General features: G+C 48.9%; 1 protein-coding gene across 1 annotated transcript in view; it reads left to right on the top strand.

Annotated features, from left to right (window-relative positions):
* The first annotated feature begins 715 nt into the window (after positions 1–715).
* The window catches only part of NPEPL1 (aminopeptidase like 1), a 31055-nt gene continuing 9137 nt past the window's right edge, over positions 716–22633 (top strand). The window contains exons 1-6 of the mRNA XM_070419695.1: positions 716–917; positions 1429–1614; positions 2024–2194; positions 5064–5153; positions 5626–5707; positions 7335–7477. Coding sequence (XP_070275796.1) covers positions 768–917; positions 1429–1614; positions 2024–2194; positions 5064–5153; positions 5626–5707; positions 7335–7477 — 822 coding nt within the window. The 5' untranslated portion in view covers positions 716–767. The remainder of the gene's footprint in view (positions 918–1428; positions 1615–2023; positions 2195–5063; positions 5154–5625; positions 5708–7334; positions 7478–22633) is intronic.

Raw genomic sequence — 22633 nt, 5'->3', positions numbered from 1 at the left:
GGACTTACAAGTGGCCACCCCCGACACAGCTACCTGGGCGGAAGGCCGCGTCCCTGACCCGCTGTCACTTCCAGGACAGCGCCTGGCACATAGCAAGGGCCTGAGCGTTATGGAGGAACCCATTCCGTGAGGAAGGAGAGGCTTGACCATGCCAGGCAGGGGATCTAACAACCTGGAGCTGGCACGGGTCCAAAAACCACTATGCCCATCCCAACCCGAGCCAGGCTGGTGTGGTCAGGGCAAGCCTGCCCGTGTGGGTCCCCCAGGTCACCACGGGGTCCTGAGACTCCTGGGCCTGCCTCCCGTGGGAACGGGGCCTGCTCGGGGCTCACGGACACAGGGCGGCGGGCGCTGCTGGGTGGCCTTGCGGTTGGGCCTGAGTCTGCGGAGGCCCCGCTGGAGGCCAAGGCCGAGGTCCGCGGGCTCCGGCGAGCAGCCGGCCAGGCCCTTCGCCAGAGCGCCGTCCGCGGCGGTGCTTCCGGCTTGGAGGGCAGGACCTGCTTGGGGGCCTGCCCGGGTTCGGGGCCTGCTCGGGCGGAGGCCTGGAGCTCGGGGCCTGCTCGGAGTTTGGGGCCCGGACCTCGGGGTCCGCTCCGCGCGCCGGCCAGCCCTTCCCCCGTCGCGCCCCCTCGCGCTCCGGGCGGGCCCTGCACGTCTCGCGAGCGGCCCGGAGCGGCGGGGGAGGCGGGGCCGGGCAGGGCAGGGCCGGGGCGGCGCCGAGGCCCGGCGGGAGCGGAGCGGGCGGCGGGGGGCCGCGGGCCGCGAAGATGGCGAACGTGGGGCTGCAGTTCCAGGCGAGCGCGGGGGACGCGGACCCGCAGAGCCGGCCACTGCTGCTGCTGGGCCAGCTGCCCCACCTGCACCGCGTGCCCTGGAGCCACGTCCGCGGGAAGCTGCAGCCCCGGGTCACCGAGGAGGTGAGCGGGCCGCGCCGCCGCCCTGCGCCGCCAGCCGAGGACGCGGGGCCCGGGCGGGGGGCCGCGGAGGCCGCCTGGCCGGGGCGATCCCCGCGCCCAACCCCCGCCGCCCGCACTTCCTGCCGGGCGCGGCGCCAGGCCGGCCTCCAGGCCCAGGCCGCCGCCTCGACGCGACCAGTTCGCGCGCACCGGGCCTCCTCGAAGGAACGGCCTCCTTCCACGCCCCGTGGCAGTGCCCACTCGTCCCCACTTCCAGGGGCACCTGGCTGGGTCCCCCCAGCGTGCGTTTCCTGCGTTCGAAGTAACGCAGCCCCCCGACTGGCCTTGTTGGCAACTGCCCACTGCACTGCTCAGCCCCACAAAGCGCCTGGTGCCAGCACACACACCGCGAGCGCGGTGCACACTCCGCTCGGTGCTGCACTCGGCCGGCCAGTGATGCCCGCCCGGCCCGGGGTCACCTGCGGGCGGAGTCTGATCTCGCTCTGTCTCTCTCTCCCTCCCCCCCTCCCAGCTGTGGCAGGCTGCTCTAAGCACGCTCAACCCCAACCCCACGGACAGCTGCCCCCTCTACCTGAACTGCGCCACCGTGGCCGCGCTGCCCTCGCGGGTGAGCCGGCACAACAGCCCCTCCGCAGCGCACTTCATCACCAGGCTTGTGCGGACCTGCCTGCCCCCAGGAACGCACCGGTGCATCGTGGTGAGTGGTCCGAGAGGAGGGCTCCTGCCTGCAGGGCTGCCTCCGAGCCCAGCCCGCTGCAGCATGGCCCAGAGCTCAGAGCTGCCGCCACCGGGCACGGTCACCCCACCTTTAGCACACCGGGAAACTCGGGGCGGAGAGAAGCCATTTCCCTCAGAACAGTTCTGTAGGCACATCTGAGACTCAGATCCAGACTCGGGTCTACTGTCAGGTTGTGAAACAGTGGTTCCGGGGAAGGCCCCGGGGTGAAGGCTGGTTGGGCCTCCTGTGTGCACATTGTATGCAGGGTGGCCTCCGAGCCTGCTGTGAGCCCTAGCACCCCTGACTGCAGCTCCCTGGGGACCGTGTCCTGCCCCCGCCCGCCCGCCCGCCTGCCCGCCCTCATCACCCTCTCCTCTCTGTGCTGCAGATGGTCTGCGAGCGGGCTGATGCCTTCGCCTCTGCCTGTGCCCTGGCCCGAGCCTTCCCGCTGTTCACCCACCGCTCAGGTGCTTCCAGACGCACAGAGAAGAAGACGGTCACAGTGGAGTTTTTCCTGGTGGGACAAGACAATGGGCCAGTAGAAGTGTCCACTTTGCAAGTGGGTGTCTGGATGTTCAGCGGAGTCTCTGGGCCGCTGGGAGGGAAGTCTGGGGAGTGCTCTCTCCCTTGGGGAGGACGGTTGGGCTGCTGTCCTTCCTGAGGAGGCCTTTGCTAGCCGGCTGTGGGCTCCTCTCCCTCAGGGTGGTCTGTTTTCAGGATGCGGGTTTGTGCCGCTAGTGTTTATTGAGCACCTAAGCAGTGCCGGCTCTTTCATGTTCGAATGCTAGTCGTCCTGTGCACGTACATGTCACATACCCTTTACGGCATACTTTCCCATATGTTATTTCGCCGGAACCTCAGGACAACCCTTTGTGAGCAAGGCCAGGCCAGAAGTGATTTCCAACTCACAAGTCTTGTATGGATTGAGTGTCAGCTTCCCTCCCCTGTGGTGTGACCATCTCAGATCCCACCGATGAGCTGTAGCCCTCCCACCTCCAGTCCCATTCCGGTAGCCACACCTGCGCTGTCCTTTGCCCATCTCACCCTTCTGTCTTGGGAAAGTGGTCACTGTCGCTCCGGAGCTCCTGGAGGGCAGAGGCCTGATCTGACGCATGATTTTCCCAGGACTTGGCTCAACTGCCCACTGCCTCGGGGTGCCCCACCCACACCTCCTGCTCTCCTGGACCACTGCTGCCCCCAGGTCCCTCCCCATTGCCTTACACACGCGCACCAGTGTCTTCAAGTGCTTGTCAGGTAGCAGGCCCTGTTCTCAGCCGATGTGTGCACACTCACGGGTCAGATCACTGAATTGTCACAACAGCCCTGTGAGGTGGGTCCTGTTGTTATTACCGTTATAGAGCTGAGCAAACTGAGGCTCAGCGACATGAAGTGACTTTCTGGGGCCACTCCAGCAAGGGGTAGAGTGAGTTTTTAATTGCAGCCGCTGTCTGTCTAGAATTGTGAGCACAGGAGGTGCTGATATCCCATATGGCCTTGTCCTCACTGTGGGGACCTCTTCAGCCCCCATCCACATCCTGGTCTCCTTCAGGTCACTGTAGCCTTGAATGGAATGGCATGCTGTGGTCTCTGCTGGACTTGAGTCTCTTGGACATCTTTGGATTCTAAATCCAGTGTGGCACCCAGTAGGTGCTCGAATAAGCATGGATGGAATGAGTAAATGAATGAATGATCCTGTGAGTGTGGTGAAGTGATGAGGTACAAACTCTACCCAGGTCCACATGGCTCTGTGTGTTTTCTGCCCTCGAACCCGCGCCAGCTGCGTGGGAGAGCTTGCTCACCGGAGGTCTGTGAGGCAGCCACCTGTCCTCCTTCGAGACCAGGCTCAGGGCATTGACGCACTTCCCAGACAGCGGCCACAGGCTGCGTCAGAGATGAGCAATGGATTTGTGTGTGTGACGCCCACAGGTGGGGACCTGGTCCTCCCCTGGGGAGAGCCCGCTGACAGTCACCGGGACCCCACAGGCACATCTCATATCTGAGCTGTCAAGTCCTGTATCTCTGCCTTTTAGGCTTTGGGGTTTAATTACCTCAGAACAGGCAGAGCTCGCACAGCAATTGGACAGGGCCTAGGAGGTGGCGGGCTGGCGCTGTTCCTGAGCCTGCCCGCCCTGACACCATGGGGCCAGAAAGCCGCAGATGAACTCAGTGCTGTCTGCACCCCCGCTAAACCTGCACAGCTTTTCTCTTTTAATATTGCCGCCTGTCTGAAGCTTGGGGGTGGTTGGGGGGATGGACTGGGGCAGAGACAAAGGAGAGAAGGCAGAAAACTTCCAGGTCAGGGCAGAAGCAAAAGTGAGATGGGAGTTCTCAGCAGAAAGGCTGGGGCGGGGTGGGGGTGGGGCAGCCAGTGTCTGGGGCGAGTCTGTAGGCACCGGTGCGCCCCTGCCTGACATGCCTGTGGTGGCTGGCTTGGGGTGCTGGGTGCAGGATGGGCTGCACAAGGCAGGTCTGCCTGTTTCTTCCCTCGCTTCTGTCTCAGAACAGAATGGCATCAGGTGACCAGGAAAACAAGGGTGGGCTTGGGTCTGCAACACACTCACCAGGGGCTCACGTCAGAAAAACGCCTCCCCGAGGGCCAGCGGGGAGTGCTTTTACTCTGGAAAGATCCAGAGGAGCTTCTGCGGCTGTGGCCTCTGAGCAGTGCCTCGGGATGGCTGGGGTCTTCAAGAGAAGAGAAGGGAGGGTGTATTGGTCAGCTCAGACTGCCATGAGAAAATACCCCAGACGAGGCAGCTTAACCAACTCATCTACCTCTCACAGTTCTGGAGCTGGAAGTCGGAGATCAGGGTGGGTTCTGCTGAGGGCTCCCTCCCTGGCTTTCAGAGGGCCACCTCCTCGTTGTGCCTTACAGGGCAGAGAATGTGCTTGTAGAGACACTAATCCCATCAAGGGGGCCCACGCTGTTGACCCCCCCAGAGGCCTCCTAATACCATCCCAGTGGGGGTTGAGGCTTCCACAGTGCATCTGAGGGGCTCAGACATGTTCGTAATAGAGGTCAGCACCTCCTGAGAGAGGGTGTGGGGATTGGCAGAGGCCACAGGTGGGAATGCCCAGGACACGTTGCAGGCCAAGCGCAAGGGTCACCTGCCACCGTGTGGAGTGCAGTAGCAGGCGAGGAGGCTTGGGAAGAAGGTGGGCCCCTACAATGCGAGGCCGGACGCTAGCCAGGCGGAAGGGTCACTGGCATTCTGTAGATCGCTGGGTGGGTCAGGAGCTGGGGGGTGAGAGCAGCAGCTTGACTCTTGCTTTCCCCTCCACCTGCCCCTGCTGCTTTGTCAGCAGCCCCGCCACCTCCCCCAGGTGACGAATGCCTCTGACACCTTCCAGTCACCAGGGGAATGGACAGGAGGGACAGCCCCCTTCCACCTGGTCTCAAGGCCCTGGTGACAGCCTCTATTTCTTTCTAGTGCTTGACCAATGCCACGGACGGCGTACGGCTGGCAGCCCGCATTGTGGACACACCCTGCAATGAGATGAACACAGACACCTTCCTTGAGGTGCGTGGCCCTAGGGGTCAGGCCAGGGGGTGGGACCGGGATGGGGTGGGTATTGGTAGACCACAGGGGGGGGGTCACAGGAAAGCTGGGGGCCAGAGAGGGACAGTGTTCATAGTCTCTGTTCTTTGCCTGGGGAAGCCTGGGGCTGCTGCAGACAAAGACCTACTGTCCACCCAGCTCTCAGGGGCCAGCAGCCTCAGCCGAGGGGGTGGGGGACAGAGCCTCTTTCGAAGGCCCCTCTGCAGGACTCCAGCCAGGAGCTACAGGAAATTGCAGAGTTTGGAGGGCCAGCCTTCTCTCCTGGGTTTAATCACACTCAAAGCAAGAGACTCAGAGCCGCTGGCTTCCAAGCCTGGTTCCTCCCCCACCGTGCAGCCATCAGCTAGTCCTTGGCCCAAAGCCTCGGCCTCGCCTTGAGTTAAGCTGTCTTCACGTGTCTTTGTGTTGTTGTTTTTTCCACGAACATATCCAGGAGATTAAGAAAGTTGGAAAAGATCTGGGGATCGCCCCAACCATCATCCGGGACGAGGAGCTGAAGACCAGAGGGTTTGGAGGTGGGTGGGGGCTGGTCCTTGCCGGACTGGGCCTCAGGGAGTGCTCCGGGGCACTTGGCTGGCAGAGTGGCAGTGGGCAAGTGGTGTGTCATCCCGAGCTTCACCCTGAAAGAAACCGGCCTGTGTCCAACCCCAAGACCAGACCCTGGGAAGCAGACTGTCACTGGGGAGAAGGAGGCAGTGGTTCAGGTTCTGATTCAGATTCTGGAAGCCCTAGGGTCCAAGGCCTCCCCCGCCTGCTCCCTCTCCAGCCTCCTCACGTGTTACTGTCCTGGTCCTCGGGCCAGCTCATCAGGGCCTTTCTGTTCCTCGAATACACACAGTCACGTCCACACCAGGGCCTTGTACTACCGACTCCTGTATCTAGGATATGTTTTCCTAAGACGCTCTCAGGGCAGGACTGCCCTAACCTGCACACCTCAGCTCAAAGCCACCTCCTCAGAGAGACTTCCCTGATGAGTAGGCCCACCCTCTCCCGCTGCCCGGCCCTGGCGGTGCAGTGATGACCAGGACACGGTGCTTTCAGACTGGCTGGGTAGGCTCACTATTTGCTCTCCATGTTCCCAGGACAGATTACCCCAGAAGGTAGTGCAGAAAGGGATGCTGCATGTCTCACAGCTCTGGGGGGGACGGGGGCCGGGGGGCAGGAGAGAATCGGGCCAGGGTCTCTCCCAGGCTGCCACCAAGATATGGACTGGGACAGCTGTCATTTGAAAGCTTGACTGGGGCTGGGCTTGTGCTCCCAGCAAAGCACACTCATGGCTCTGCCAGCAGGCCTCGGGCTCCCTGGCTGCTCCTTTCCACGCCCTCTCCTCAAGAGGCGCAGCGCAGTAGCTTCTTCCCTCAGGGCAAGGTCTCTTTGTAACCTAATCTCGGAGGTGGTGTCTCAGCATCACCTCCAAGAAGAAGTGAGACACAGGATCTTGCCCACACTTAGGGAGGAGGTCATCTTAGAGGCGCCAATTACAAGTGGAGGGAGAGGCCACTCCCGTAGGGGAAAGCTTCACAGAGGAGGGGTCCTTTGCAGTGGGTCTTGCAGGGTGAGTAGGAGTTTGTCAGGTAGCCATTATTGGCTCTTGTCCTGGTTGCTGTGATCCTTCAGTTACTTGGGGCCCCAAGGCATGGACTCTGCCCACGGCAGGCATGATTTTCTATAGCAGATGGGGCATAAACTGAACAGTGAGGCAGTAGTTGGAGTGAGCTTAGAAAGGGTGATGTGGTGTGCTGAGTGCATGGAGGGTTCAGGGAAGGGAGAGCAAGCGTGGGCTGGAGCAACCTTGAGGCATTGTCCAAAAATCATTTCATTCTGCAATCCTGTTCATTTCTTTCTGGGAACGATACAATATTTTTTTCTCAGCGGGTTTTCTTGCCTAACAATGCTTCGCATAGAATTTGTTTGCAGTCCAGAGCTTTGGAACTAATTTGCATTCCTCATCCCCCGCTGGCCAGGGGCAGGAAAGGGGGCAGGGAGCTCAGTGTGGACAGCACAGCTCTCCAGGAGCAATACCCCAAAGCCTGAGGATACTTCCTGTGGGGGAACTGATGTTTCTTGGGGGTGGGGGGGCTGCTGGGTCTCCTCTGCTCAGTTCAACCTGAGTCTGACTGCCCCTCCCTGTGCTTCCCGTAGGAATCTATGGTGTTGGCAAAGCCGCCCTCCACCCGCCAGCTCTGGCCGTCCTCAGCCACACCCCCGACGGAGCCACCCAGACCATTGCCTGGGTGGGCAAGGGGATCGTCTACGACACCGGGGGTCTCAGCATCAAAGGGAAGGTGAGGTGCTGGCCGCTCAGGCAGTCCCGGGTGCGGAAATCTAGGGGGTGCACGGCTCTCAAGTGTTGGAGGAAGATGGCCAGGAGCTTGGCGTTGGGTGCACCTCTGGGGAGCTGGGTTCGGGAAGGGAGATAGTGGATCCAGTTCTCCTTCTGAGAGGGATAGTTACGTGCCCCACTTCAAACAGGGGTCTGGAAACAGAAAGTCTGGATAGGATCCAGAAACAAGCTGCAGAAGTGATTAAAGGGTGGGTCAGGAGAACTGGGGAGGCCGCGTGCGAGGAATCAGGCGTCTCTGTTCTGCGTGAAGATGAATGAGCAGGTTTCCAGGGACCAAATGCTCAGGGGTGGTCTGTACAGAAAGCATAGCGCTAGGTGAAGCCAGGGGGATGTGGGCCCAGAGGCAAGCCCCCTGGGGTGTGGCTGCGAGGCTGAGATCTCAGCAGTCACGTCTGTGGGCGGCCTTTGGAGTTGGCTGTCTCGGGGATGGATGCATGTGGGATGTCAATCTGTGCCCGTGTCCGTCGGCCTCTGAGAGGCCTGCCTTCCTCCACACTCAGCTGGGCACAGGAAGAGCCAGCCACCTTCACCGGTCACCCCACACACTGCACCAGGCCTGGGCCGGGCTCTAAGGGACAAAGACTAGGGAGGGACTCGGAAAGAGCAGACATGTGACATGTATGCAGGAGGAAGTCTGAAAGGAGGAGAAGCAATCATCCCAGAGAGAAAGCTTTAGAAGGGAGAGGACAAGTGAGCTCATACAGAGCAGACACTGAAAACTGGCTGCCCGCGAGCCTCACAGATGTGTCCTGTTGGCCCAAATGGTGTTTTAACATTTGAATTAGTTACCAGCTTTTAAAAACAGGAAGAATTCTCCCAAAAGACTGGGTTTCTGACTTTTTGTAACTCAGAAGGTCTGGCCATGCCTGTCCTGCATCCCCCCTGGCGGCCGACACCATGGATATAGCTTACACCCTGCAGTTTGCCACAAGCCCCATCACTCCCTGCCGCCTCTCAGACATTGAACTACTTAGGGTAGGCATTGTGCTACTGGTTTTTGTACTTGAAGTCTGTCTAGTATTTGGTTCCTACAGTGGATGATCTGTTTGTTTAGTTTTGTGTTTGATTTATAACACTCTCCCTTCTTCAAACAACAAAATTATTTTCAGGACTAATCAGGAAATGAAACTAATTATAATAAAGGTTTTTAAAAAGCACACACCAATAGTGAATTAACCGACAGTGAATTCTCCTTTATTGAATTCCATACATATTTTCATGCCAGTAAAAACTCTTAAAATAAATATTACAATGCAAATGAACAAAACAGTAATGGATTAACACTTTTAAATAGAATTAATGTAATCTGTATTTTTTATTTTCTTTTTATGTATTGGTTAGAGAGAGGGAGAGAGAGAAACATCCATTTGTTGTTCCACCTATTTATACATTCATTGGTTGCTTCTTGTATGTGCCCTGGCTAAAGATCAAACCTCCAACCTTGGTGTATTGGGATGACACTCCAACCAACTGAGCTACCAGCCAATGCATAATTCTTTAAAAAAAAAAAAAAAGTATTGATTTTTTACAGAGAGGAAGGGAGAGGTATAGAGAGTTAGAAACACCGATGAGAGAGAAACATCGATCAGCTGCCTCCTGCACGCCCCCCACTGGGGATGTGCCTGCAACCAAGGTACATGCCCCTGACTGGAATTGATCCCAGGACCCATCAGTCCACAGGCCGACACTCTATCCACTGAGCCAAACCGGCCAGGGCCATAATTCTTTTAATAGAAAAAAATGTATGCCTCCATATTGGTTGTGTTAGTAGATGTCAGCTATAGTTTTGTTCTCAGGCATTGGCGTCTGCAGATCTGTCAATGACTTAATCAGAAAAGATCTCCACATTTTCACAATCACTGGATAGACAAAGGCACCAGATTTGTCAGTCTGTCTTCACTCATGGCCCATAAAAACACTCTTCATTTTAATTTTGAGGAGTTTCTGTGACATGAAGTAACACACACAAATACTCAGGAACAGTCTTTAGCATAAGTATCTCTTGCTGAAGACTGCTAAAATCTCTATTACCCAAGAAACTCCAGAAATTGCTATACTGTCCATGTGTTCAGTTCTTTGAGATTGATTCTAGCAGCTTTCAAATATCCGTGGAGTAAGAACGTTTCAAACACAACTCCACGCATTCACCTGGATTGAGAGGCGAGGAGACGTGAGCTCATGGCAGCCTCGGGTTTACTGTGAGTCCCGCGGACACCGTGGACACTGACACACAGAAGGCAGCCCTCGCCATTCTGACCGCTGGGAACGGCCCTGGGGCTGTGCGTGTGGGGCCAGCTGTGAAGCCAGCAGTTATTACCATCCATTAGAATAATGTTTCTAAAAGGATAAGTAATTAAAATAGGCAATTTGAAGCTTTTATTTAGAAGATAAGGACTCACTTTTACCAGCTACAGGTTTTTTTGGGAGGAAGAATTTACCACTGATGACAACAGGCAAACTGACTTTTAGTCAGTGTATTACTGCTCTTAAGTTCTCCCCAGACAATGAGCCTCTCTAGTCTTCTGTTGCCGGCCACCCCCTCCCTCCCACCCTTGCCCCAGAGGCAGCTGAGTGCTGGCCGGTAGAATTGTGGGGTGGTTTCTCCTGGGATCAGAGGCTTCTTTTTGATGTTGGCTTGTTGGAGGGTCAGAGTGAGAAGCGGCTTCCTATGAATTAGTCATTTTTGCTGGTGGCACCAGCTCCCCATTTTGCAGGAACACTCATAGCTCCACTTCCAAAGTTTCAAAGACAAATCAGGATCAGCATGAACTAGCAGGTGTCAAAGACGTTAGTCTCAGGACCCCTTACACTCTTAAAAATATGGATCCAAAAAGGTTTTGTGTATAAGGTTGATGTCTGTTGATATTTCCCCTACAAGAAATTAAAACAGAAATTTTAAAGATATATTTACTAATTCATTTAAACCCAAAGAGGCCCACACTAAGACACATCATAATTAAAATGCCAAGGGTTAAAGACAATCTTACAAACATCAAGAGAAAAGTAGCTAGTTACCTACAAGGGAATGCCCATACAACTGTCAGTTAATTTCTCAACAAAAACTCTGCAGGCCAGAAAGGAGTGGCAAAGAAATATTCAAAGTGATGAAAAGCAGGGACTTACAACCAAGATTACTCTACCCAACAAAGCTATCATTTAGAATTGAAGGTCAGATAAAGAGCTTTGCAGACAAGAAAAAGCTAAAGGAGTTCATCACCACCAAACCTGTATTACATGAAATGTTGAAGGGTATTCTTTAAGAAGAGGGAGAAGAAGAAAAAAATTAAAAATATGAACAATAAAATGGCAATAAATACTATCTATCAACAATTGAATCTAAAAATCAAAATAAATGAACAAGAAATCTAATGAACAAAAGAAACTGATGAATAAAGTAGAATCAGAAGCATGGAAACATGGAACAGACTGACGAATCTCAGAAGGAAGGGTGGTGGGAAGAGACTGACCAAAGATCTTATATCCATAGATGCATTACCTATGGACACAGACTATAGGGTGGTGAAGGCTGGGGGTGGGGTGGGAACAGGTTGGAGAGGGGTTATGGGATAAAAAGGGGGCATCTGTAATACTCTCAACAGTAAAGGTTTTTAAGAAATGAACATAATATAAACCCATTTTAAACCTGCATGTTAACGTAAATGTTATAAAAGAACTATTTTCCAAAGTGGAAAACAGCGAGGAGAGTGGCATGTTACATTTCTGCGAATCTCTTCAGTGCTCGCCTTCATAGAAGATACGTGTGGCCATGTGTCTGCTGCATTTAGTGTATCGTGATATGTTGTTTCAGTCAAATGTCAAAAGAAAGTTTGGCTTCACTCACTTCATAGTTGGAAAGGGAGAAGTAGGGTAGTACAATTCGAGGAACTGGGGCCGTTCGTCTTGCTATTACACCAAAACTCTCCAAGCAGTGGCTCTCAAAGGCTCACTCTGATGCGGAACCTGAAACAATGTCAGTGAATGTTTATGCTGTTACATTAGAATTGAGTGGTCCAGCTTGGACTTTGCCTGATTCTGTAATGTCGCGCCTGGGTCATTTGGAAGACGTTGTTTGTAGAATTATGCAGACTTTTAAAGCTTGACACCTTCCATTAAATCACATTTCTTAATATCACCATTCGTCTCATTTAAAAAGTCATTGAGCCGAAACCGGTTTGGCTCAGTGGATTGAGCGTTGGCCTGCGGACTGAAGGGTCCCGGGTTCGATTCCGGTCAAGGGCATGTACCTGGGTTGCGGGCACATCCCCAGTTGGAGGTGTGCAGGAGGCAGCTGATCGATGTTTCTCTCTCATCGATGTTTCTGACTCTCTATCTCTCTCCCTTCCCCTCTGTAAAAAATCAATAAAAAATATTTTAAAAAATAAAATAAAAAAATAAAAAGTCATTGAGTATTTGGAAGCCTGAGGCAGATACAAGTTTTCCAAAATTCTGATTTTTTTTCTTAAAAGCTCAAATTTTGCCATTAGCAACAAATAACAATGGAACTGTTTTCGTGGAAGTAAGAGGCTTGCTTTGTTCATTTTTGAGGAAATGTCTGCCAGACACCTATGTGTGAATAACCACCGTGTGTCAGCTGCTCTCTCAAGGAAAAAGGGTGCTGGTGAGAACGGAAGCCAGACGAAGCGGGAACTCCAGGCTGTGTCCGGCCTCAGGATGGAGGCGCGTCGCTGAGGCTGTGCGTGGGGCCAGCCGTGAAGCCGGCAGCCATAAACCTGAGCCCTCCGGTGCTCTGCGAGTACCTTCATTCCATCACACAGAATATGGAAAGTGGCTGCATCAGTGGTTGAGATGTTTTCAAGTTAATAACTTCACTGCTTCAGCAAGGATACGCGAGTGAAATGGGCAGCGCTTTCCTTTCCTGGAGGCTGGAAACGAGGCCGGGCACCGGCAGCTCACTGGGTGCCATGCCTTGCTCAGTGCCGCCTGCAGCCCACTTCTCACTTGCGGGCCATAGATACAAGCGTTAGCCCAGTGCAAAAGGGAAATGCCACCGTCATGTCAAGATGGGGATCGTTTCTTTTATAAAAGTAGGAATGGGTTTTGGGGGTGCTGCAAAGCAAGCACATGAGTAGATCTACCCCTGTGGTTTGGTATTGTCTGCCCGTGGTTGGGAGGCTGCGCCAGTGACAGGGACACCGTTCCAGTGACCATCTCGAGCAGTTTTCTGTGGGCCATTTTGCAAGTGGTTTGCTTCCAGATCCGAGACCCTATTTTTCCTTTTAAACAGTCCTGTGCTTTCTCGCAGTTTAGGTCAAAAGAGACAGCTTATTTTCAATAGTGCTAGCTGGGTCATTTTCACTCAATTTAATTGTAAAAGCAGCTCAGTTTATACCTAAAAATACTTTCCATTAAAACTCCGGGCTCATGTAATCCGATAAAGGTTCAAAACATTGCTCAGTACATTTCAAACCCGAATCCTTATATGTGATGACCTGCTGTTAATTTAAAATATGAACTTGTCAATTAGCATTGGGAGCCTATAAAATGTAAAAATATGTGACCACTCTCCACCAGTTTATAGAAAATCACAATTACCTCTGTGGCAGGAAGGTACCTCTGTTTCTAGCAGCCTCTCATTAGACTGGTCTACCCAGGAGATGCCAACGGATGGGCAGGGTGGTGGGGCTGCAGGTGTCCTTGCCAGTGTGTGTGTGGAGGGGGGGGGGGGGCGGGGGGGGGGCGCCTTGGTGATGTGACAGTGACATTTGGGAAAATTTCACATTATCCCAAGTGGATGGCTCAAGAAAGTGACGTGGAGAAGCAAAGAGAGCTGAGAACAAAAGTGTCAATGAGGCCAGATGGTGCCAGCTTTAAATGCCAGTGCAAGGAAGTGGGCCTGTTTCCAGGACAGCCTGGGGACCAGGTGACAGCCTGGTCTCCAAGCCATGCTGGCCATGTTTGTGTGTGTGTGTGTGTGTTTTAAATAATTCTTTATTGTTGAAAGTATTATGTATTACCCATTCCCTCCACCCCCCTTGGTCCCCTCCAGCCTGCCCCCGCCCCTGTCCAAGGCCCCCATCGCCCCATTGTCTGTGTCCATGGGCCATGCATATATGCACACAAGGTCCTTGGTTGATCACATCCCACCCACCCACCCTCCACCACCTTCCCTCTGTGGTTCCGCACTCAGTTCCAAGCTTCCATGTCTCTGGATCCACTCCGTTCATCAGATTATTTTGTTATTTAGATTCCACATATGAGTGTGATCGTGTGATGCTTGTTTTTCTCTGACTGACTTATTTCACTTAGCATGATACTCTCCAGGTCCCTCCAGCTGTCTCAAAGGGTAAGAGATTCTTCTTTTTTACTGTTACATAGCATTCCATGGTGTAAATGTACCATAGCTTTTGCATCCACTCATCTACCAATGGGCACTTGGGCTGTTTCCAGATGTTAGCTATTGTAAATTGTGCAGCTGTGAACATAGGGGTGCGTACATTCTTTCTGATTGGTGTTTCGGGTTTCTTAGGATATATTCCTAGAAGTGGGATCACTGGGTCAAATGGCACTTCCACATGTAATTTTTTGAGGAAACGCTATACTGTTTTTAAAAATGGCTACACCCCCACCAGCAGTGTACTAGGGTTCCCTTTTCTCCACATCCTCACCAGCACTTGTCATTTGTTGATTTGTTGATGGTAGCCACTCTGACAGGTGTGAGATGGTACCTTATTGTTGTTTTGATTTGCATTTCTCTGATGATCAGTGACTTTGAGCATTTATTCATATGTCTCTGGGCCATCAGTATGTCCTGCTTGGAGAAGTATCTATTTAGGTCCTTTGCCCATTTTTTAATTGGCTTGTTTGTCTTCCTTTCATAAACTTGTATGAGTTCCTCACATATTTTATATATTATCCCTTTATCAGATGTATCATTGTCTAATATGTTCTCCCATGCAGTGAGCTCTTTTTTCGTTTTGTTGATGGTTTCTTTTGCGGTGCAGAAACTTTATATATTGATGTAGTCCCATTTGTTTATTTTCTCCTTAGTTTCCTTTGCCCTAGACCATGGTCGGCAAACTGTGGTTCGTGAGCCACATGCGGCTCTTTGGCCCCTTGAGTGTGGCTCTTCCTAAACCTTAGGAGTACCCTAATTAATTTAATAACAGTGTACCTACTTATATAGTTTAAGTTTTAAAAATTTGGCTCTCAAAAGACATTTCAATCGTTGTACTGTTGATATTTGGCTCTGTTGACTAGTAAGTTTGCTGACCACTGCCCTAGGAGATGTACAGTGGGGCCTTGACTTACGAGTTTAATTCGTTCCGTGACGGAGCTCGTAACTCAAATTACTCGTATGTCAAATCAAAAATTAAACGAGATTCTCCAGGAAATTACAAAGGTGAAGGGCCAGGGTCTCAGCCCTGGGCCTGATCTCCGAGGTCAAGTAGCTCGCCAAGGTGGTTCACCGGTGAGGGGGTCGTCTACTGTAGATCCAAACTGTCAAGACTCTAGGCTTAGGAGAGACCAAGATAGCGGCATAGGTAAACTCCGGAGATTGCTGCCGCAAACAACCTCTTCAAAAATACAACTAAAAGACGGAACAGACATCACCCAGAACCACAGGAAGGCTGGCTGAGGAGAGACTCTTCAACTAGAAGGAAAGAGAACAGCATTACGAGGCTCAGAGGAGGCGCAGTGTGGAAAATACTAAGTTGCAGAGGTGCGCGCGCAAAGCGGGCTGGTGGCTGAGGGCGCGGTTGTCGTTTTCAATCAGGAGGGAGTTTCAGACTCTGAGCTCCAGATCCGGGCAAGTCTCTAGGGACTCAGACTCAAAAGGGAGAGGCGAGATTGTCTGGCATCAGTTGGAACGTGAGGGCAGCTTTCTCTCCGAGGTTTGCAGTGGTTGCTGGGGTTCTGAGAAGCAGAGTCTCTGGGAATGGGACTGAGAGCAGCTATAACTGCTCCCTCCGCCCGCCCTGTTGACCCCATGCGACCCGCCCCGCCCAAGCCCTGCACAGAGCCATTTGCCGGATAGCCTCAGGCAAAGGCTAGATTAGCACCTCTCCAGAGGACAGAAGTTTTCCCACTGCAGATACAGGTGATTCTCACAGCCAGTCGGCCTGGTGGTCAAATCCCTCTAGTATTAACTACAACAATCAAGGCTTAACTAGAACAAGACTGCGCACAAAGACCACAAGGGGGTGCACCAAGAAAGCATAAAAAATGCGGAGACAAAAAAACATGACAGAAATGGAGGCTATAGAGCTAAAAAACGCAATTTTGAGGGCTTGCAATAATGTGCTAGAAGCTGCCAATAAACTTGATGAGAACCTCACGAAATCTAATGAGACCCTCGATGCTGTGATAAAGAACCAACTAGAAATTAAGCATACACTGACTTAAATAAAGAATATTATACAGACACCCAATAGCAGGCCAGAGGAGCGCAAGAATCAAGTCAAAGATTTGAAATGCGAAGAAGCAAAAAACACCCAACCAGAAAAGCAAAATGAAAAAAGAATCCGAAAATACGAAGATAGTGTAAGGAGCCTCTGGGACAGCTTCAAGCGAACAAACATCAAAATTATAGGGGTGCCAGAAGATGAGAGACAGCAAGATATTGAAAACCTATTTGAAGAAATAATGGCAGAAAACTTCCCCCACCTGGTGAAAGAAATGGACTTACAGGTCCAAGAAGCGTAGAGAACCCCAAACAAAAGGAATCCAAAGAGGACCACACCAAGACACATCATAATTAAAATGCCAAGAGCAAAAGACAAAGAGAGAATCTTAAAAGCAGCAAGAGAAAGAGACTCAATTACCTACAAGGGAATACCCATACGACTATCAGCTGATTTCTCAACAGAAACTTTGCAGGCCAGAAGGGAATGGCAAGAAATATTCAAAGTGCTGAATACCAAGAACCTACAACCAAGATTACTTTATCCAGCAAAGCTATCATTCAGAATTGAAGGTCAGATAAAGAGCTTCACAGATAAGGAAAAGCTAAAGGAGTTCATCACCACTAAACCAGTATTATACAAAATGCTGAAAGGTATCCTTTAAGAAGAGGAAGAAGAAAAAGGTAAAGATACAAATTGTGAACAACAAACATGCATCTATCAACAAGTGAATCTAAGAATCAAGTGAATAAATAATCTGATGTACAGAATGAACTGGTGATTATAATGAATCAGGGACATAGAAAGGGAATGGACTGACTATTCTTGGGGGGGAAAGGGGAATGGGAGATGCGGGAAGAGACTGGACAAAAATCGTTCACCTATGGATGAGGACAGTGGGTGGGGAGTGAGGGCGGAGGGTGGGGCGGGAACTGGGAGGAGGGGAGTTATGGGGAGGAAAAAAAGAGGAACAAATGTAATCTGAACAATAAAGATTTAATTTAAAAAAAAGTGAACGAGTGAGACACGTGATGGTGGGCTGATGTTGTGGCGTTCACTGTGACGTCGCTGCGCCAACTAGGGGTGGGGTATCTGAAGCTGGCTCGTAACCCGAATTTTAGCTCGCAACTCAAAGAAAAAATCGGCAGAGAGACGGCTCGTATCTCGAAAAACTCGTTACTCGTAAGTCAAGGCCCCACTGTATCTGTAAACATATTGCTGCAAGAGATGTCTGCCATTTTGCTGCCTATGGTTTCTTCTAGGGCTTTTAAGGTTAACTGACTTATACTTAAGTATTTTATCTATTTTGAGTTTAATCTTGTTTATGGTGTAAGTTGGTGGTCTAGTTTCATTGTTTTTGCACGTATCTGTCCAACTTTCCTAACACCATTCATTGAAGAGACTGTCTAGACTCCATTGTATGCTCTTGCCTCTATTGTCAAATATTAATTGGGCGTAATGACTTGGGTCAATCTGTGGATCTCTGTTCTGTTCCATTAGTCAATATGGCTGTTGTTGTGCCAGTACCAGACTGCTCTAGTTATGGTGGCTTTGTAATATATCTTGAAATCTGGTATTGTGATTCCTTCAACTTTGTTTTTCTTTCTCAAAATTGCTGTAGCTATTCCGGGTCTTTTTAAATTCGTATAAATTTTTTTGAGTGTTTGTTCTAGGTCTGTGAAATATGCCGTTATATTTTAATAGGGATTGCATTGAATCTGTAGATTGCTTTGGGTAGTATTGACATTGTAATGATTTTGATTCTACCAGTCCCTGAACACGGTATATTCTTCCATCTGTTTCTGTCTCCTTCCATCTCTTTTTTTAGCGTCCTGCAGTTTTACAAATACAGGTCTTTTGCCTCCTTGGTTAAGTTTATTCCTAAGTATCTTAATTTTTTTGTTGCAATGGTAAATGGGATTGCTTGTTTAGTTTCTCTTTCTGAGAATTCACTATTGGTGTATACAAAAGCCATCGATTTTTGGATGTTGATTTAGTATCCTGCTCCATTGCCAAATTCATGGATTAAATCTAGTAGTTTTTTGGTGGAGTCTTTAGGGTTTTCTATGTACAATATCACGTCATCAAGAATAATAAGAGTTTTACTTCCTCCTTTCCAATTTGGATGCCTTTTTTTTCTTCTTCTTGTCTGATCTCTCCGTGGCTAGGACTTCCAGTGCTATGTTGAATAAGAGTGGTGAAAGCGGACATCCCTGTCTTTTTCCTGTTTAGGGGAAATGGGTTTTTTTTGCCCATTGAGTATAATGTTCACTCTAGGTTTGTCATATATGGCTTTCATCATGTTGAGATATTTTCCCTCTATTCCCAGTTTGCTGAGAGTTTTTATCAAAAATGGGTGTTGGATTTCATTGAATGCTTTTTCTGTGTCTATTGATATCCTCTTGTGTTTTTTGTCTTTCAATTTGTTTCTGTGATTTATCAAATTTATCGATTTACTAATATTGTACCGGCCTTGCATCCCCAGAATAAATCCCACTTGGTAGTGGTGTAGATCTTTTTCATAGATTGCTGGTTGTGATTTGCTACTATTTTGTTGAGGATTTTAGCAGCTATGTTCATCAGGGATATTGGCCTGTAATTCTCTTTCTTTGTAGTGTCTTTAACTGGTTTTCTAATTACAATAATGCTGGCCTCATAAAACGAGTTTGGAAGTATTCCTTCCTCTTGGATTAATCTGAAGTAGTTCAAGGAGTATAGGTGTTAGTTCTTCTTTGAATGTTTGGTAAAACTCTCCTGTGAAGCTGTCCGGACCCGGGCTTTTGTTTGCTGGGAGTGTTTTGATTACTGCTTCTATTTCATCAGTTTTCATTGGCCTATTCAGGTTTTCTGATTTCTCCTGTGTCAGTTATGGGAGGTTATATTTTCTAGGAATTTGTTCATTTCATCCTCATTGTCCAGCTTGTTGTCATATATACTAAGTGGTCAGATTATTATGACCACCCCATCAGTACTTCGTTGGGCCACCTTTTGCCTTCAATATTGCGGTGATTCTTGGCATTGACTCCACTAGATGTTGAAAGGTGATGCGAGGAATTGGACACCATGCCTGGTGAATAGCACTGTCCAGTTCTGTGAGATTTGATGGCTGTGGAACCAGCTGCCTGATGGCTCTTTTAACTTCGTCCCACAAATGCTCAATTGGATTGAGATCTGGTGATTTTGGAGGCCACCTGAGCAAGGTAAAGTCTCCCTCATGTTCTTGAAACCACTCCTGCACAATACGAGCACTGTGGCATGGCGCATTGTTTTGCTTGAAGAAGCTATCTCCATTGGGATACGCCATCAACATGATAGGATAAACTTGATCAACAACAATACTTAGGTATGTTGTGCTATTCAGACATTGTTCTACACGAATTAAAGGGCCCAGATTATGCCAGGAAAACATGCCCCAAACCATAACACTGCTCCCACCAGCTTGAAGGATTGTACTCATGCATGTGGGGTGCATGCTTTCATGCTGTTTCCGCCAAATTCTCACTCTGCCATCTGCATGATACAACTAGAAACGTGATTCATCGGACCACATGATTTTTTTCCAATGCTCGACTGTCCAATCCTTGTGTTCCTGTGCGAATTGGAAACGTTTTATCTTGGTAACTGCAGACAGCAAAGGTGTTCGAACAGGCCTTCGGCTTCCATATCCCATACGATGCAGTGTACGGCTAATTTGCCTACAAACGTCAGGTGGTCATAATAATCTGGCCACTCAGTGTAGGTGTTCGTAGTATTTTTCCTGCAATCTTTTGTATTTCTGTGGTGTTAGAGGTTAGTTCTCCGCTTTGGTTTCTGATCTTATTTATTTGGGTCCTTTCTCTTTGTTTTTTGATGAGTCTTACTGGCAGTTTATCAGTTTTGTTTATCCTTTCAAAGAACCAGCTCTTGCATTCCTTGATTTTTTGTATTTTTTTTTTAGTCTCTATGTCATTTATTTCTGCTCTAATCTTTATTATTTCCTTCCTTCTACGTACTCTGGGCTTTTCTTGTTCACTTTCTAGTCTTTAAGTTGTAGAGTTACATAATTTATTGCTGATTTTCCTTGTTTTTTGAGGTATGCCTGTAGTGCTATTAACCTCCCACTCAGAACTGCTTTTGCTGTGTCCCAGAGATTTTGGGTTGTTGTGTGTTCATTTCCTTTGTTTCCAGGAAGTTTTTTATTTCTTTCTTGACCTCATTGGTCATCCATTCATTGTTTAATAACATGCTCTTTAGTCTCCATGTGTTTGAATGTTTTTGAGTGTTTTTACTGTAGTTGATTTCTAGTTTTATTCCACTGTGATCTGAGAAGATGCTTGATATGATTTCAATCTTCTTGAATTGTAGAGACTTGTTTTGTGTCCTAACCTGTGGTCTATCTTTGTGAATGATCCATGTGTACTTGAGAAGAATGTATATTCTGCAGCTTTGGAGTGAAATGTTCCATAAATGTTAATTAAATCCATCGATCTAGTGTGTCCTTTAGAGTCACTGTTTCCTTGTTACGTTTTTGTCTGGAAGATCTGTCCAGTGAAGTCAGTGGTGTGTTAAACTCTCCTACTATGACTGTATTGTTGTCGATCTCTCCCTTAAATTCCTCTAGAAGTTTTTTTTATACATTTAGGTGCTCCTCCTATATTGGGTACATATATGTTTACCAGGGTTATATCCTCTTGTTGGATAGATGTAGTGACCTTTGTTGTCTCTTGTGATGGCCTTCATTTTGAAGTCTATTTTGTCAGATATGAGTATCGCTACTCCAGCTTTTTTTTTTCTTTCCCATTTACATGGAAAATTTTTTTCCATCTCTTCACTCTCAACCATTGTGTGTCTTTTGTTCTGAGATGGGTCTCTTAGATGACATATAATTGAGTCATAGTTTTGTATCCAGTCAGCTACCCTATGACTTTTTGTTTAAAGTATTACCTCTGTCTCCTTTTCCCCTACTTGACTCCCCTCCCCCCTGCCACTCCCGCTCCCCAGGATAAGTGCCCACCGCCCCAGTGTCCATGTCCATTGGTTATGCTAATATGCATGCATACAACTCCTACTATAGTTGACCTCTTACCCCCCCTTCCCCTGCCTTCTCTCTGAGGTTGGACGGTCTATTCAGGGTTTCTTTGTCTCTAGATCTATTGTTGTTCATCAGTTTATGTTGTTTATTATATCCCACATATGAGTGAGATCATGTGATATTTATCTTTCTCCGACTGGCTTATTTCACTTAGCATAATATTCATTCTTTTTTATAGCAAAATAGTATTCCATTGTTGTAGATGTACCACAGTTTTTTAATCCACTCATCTGCTGATGGGCACTTAGGCTGTTTCCAAATCTTAGCTATTGTAAATTGTGCTGCTATGAACATAGGGGTACATATATCCTTTCTGATTGGTGTTTCTGGTTTCTTGGGATATATTCCCAGAAGTGGGATTACTGGATCAAATGGGAGTTCCATTTTTAATTTTTTGAGGAAACTCCATACTGTTCTCCACAGTAGCTGTACCAGTCTGTATTCCTACCAGCAGCGAACTAGGGTTCTTTATTCTCCACATCCTCACCAGCACTTGTTGTTTGTTGATTTGTTGATGATAGCCATTCTGACAGGTGTGAGATGGCACCTCATTGTTGTTTTGATTTGCATCTCTCGGATGATTAGTGACTTTGATGATGTTTTCATGTCTCTCAGCCTTCTGTATGTCCTCTTTCAAAAAGTGTCTATTTAGGTCCTTTGCCCATTTTTTTATTGCATTGTTTATCTTCCTTTTGTTAAGTTGTATGAGTTCCCTGTAAATTTTGGAGATTAAACCCTTATCTGAGATAGCATTGGCAGATATGTTCTCCCATGCAGTGGGCTTTCTTGTTGTTTTGCTGATGGTTTCTTTTGCTGTGCAGAAGCTTTTTATTTTGATGTAGTCCCATTTGTTTATTTTCTCCTTAGTTTCCATTGCCATAGGAGCTGTATCGGTAAAGATGTAGCTACGACATATGTTTGAGATTTTGCTGCCTGCGGATTCCTCTAATATTTTTATGGTTTACCGTCTTACATTTGAGTTCATTAACCATTTTGAGTTTATTTTTGTGTATGGTATAAGTTGGTGATCTAGTTTCATTTTTTTTTGCATGTACCAGTATCTGACCAATTTCCCAGCACCATTTATTGAAGAGACTGTCTTTTTTTTTTTTTAAATATATTTTATTGGTTTTTTTTACAGAGAGGAAGGGAGAGAGATAGAGAGTTAGAAACATCAATGAGAGAGAATCATCGACCAGCTGCCTCCTGCACACCCCCTACTGGGGATGTGCCCGCAACTAAGGCACATGCCCTTGACTGGAATCGAACCTGGGACCCTTCAGTCCGTAGGCCAACGTTCTATCCACTGAGCCAAACCAGTCAGGGCTGAAGAGACTGTCTTGACTCCATTGTATGCTCTTGCCTCCTTTGTCAAATATTAATTGAGCATAATGGCTTGGGTCGGTTTCTGGGTTCTCTGTTCTGTTCCATTGGTCTATATATCTGCTCTTGTGCCAGTACCAGGCAGTTTTGAGAACAGTGGCTTTGTAATATTGCTTGATATCTGGTATTGTGATCCCTCCAACTTTGTTCTTTTTCTCAGGATTGCTGTGGCTTATTGGGGTGTTTTTTTAATTCCAGATGAATCTTGGGAGAGTTTATTCTAGGTCTGTGAAATATGCCATTGGTATTTTAATGGGGACTGCATTGAACCTATAAATTT

The sequence above is a fragment of the Myotis yumanensis genome, unplaced genomic scaffold (genome assembly GCF_028538775.1).
Source record: "Myotis yumanensis isolate MYYU_CA2020_CCGP unplaced genomic scaffold, mMyoYum1.0.hap1 SCAF_7, whole genome shotgun sequence".
NCBI classification, from domain to species: domain Eukaryota; kingdom Metazoa; phylum Chordata; class Mammalia; order Chiroptera; family Vespertilionidae; genus Myotis; species Myotis yumanensis.
This window is presented reverse-complemented; position numbering and strand designations above follow the sequence as displayed.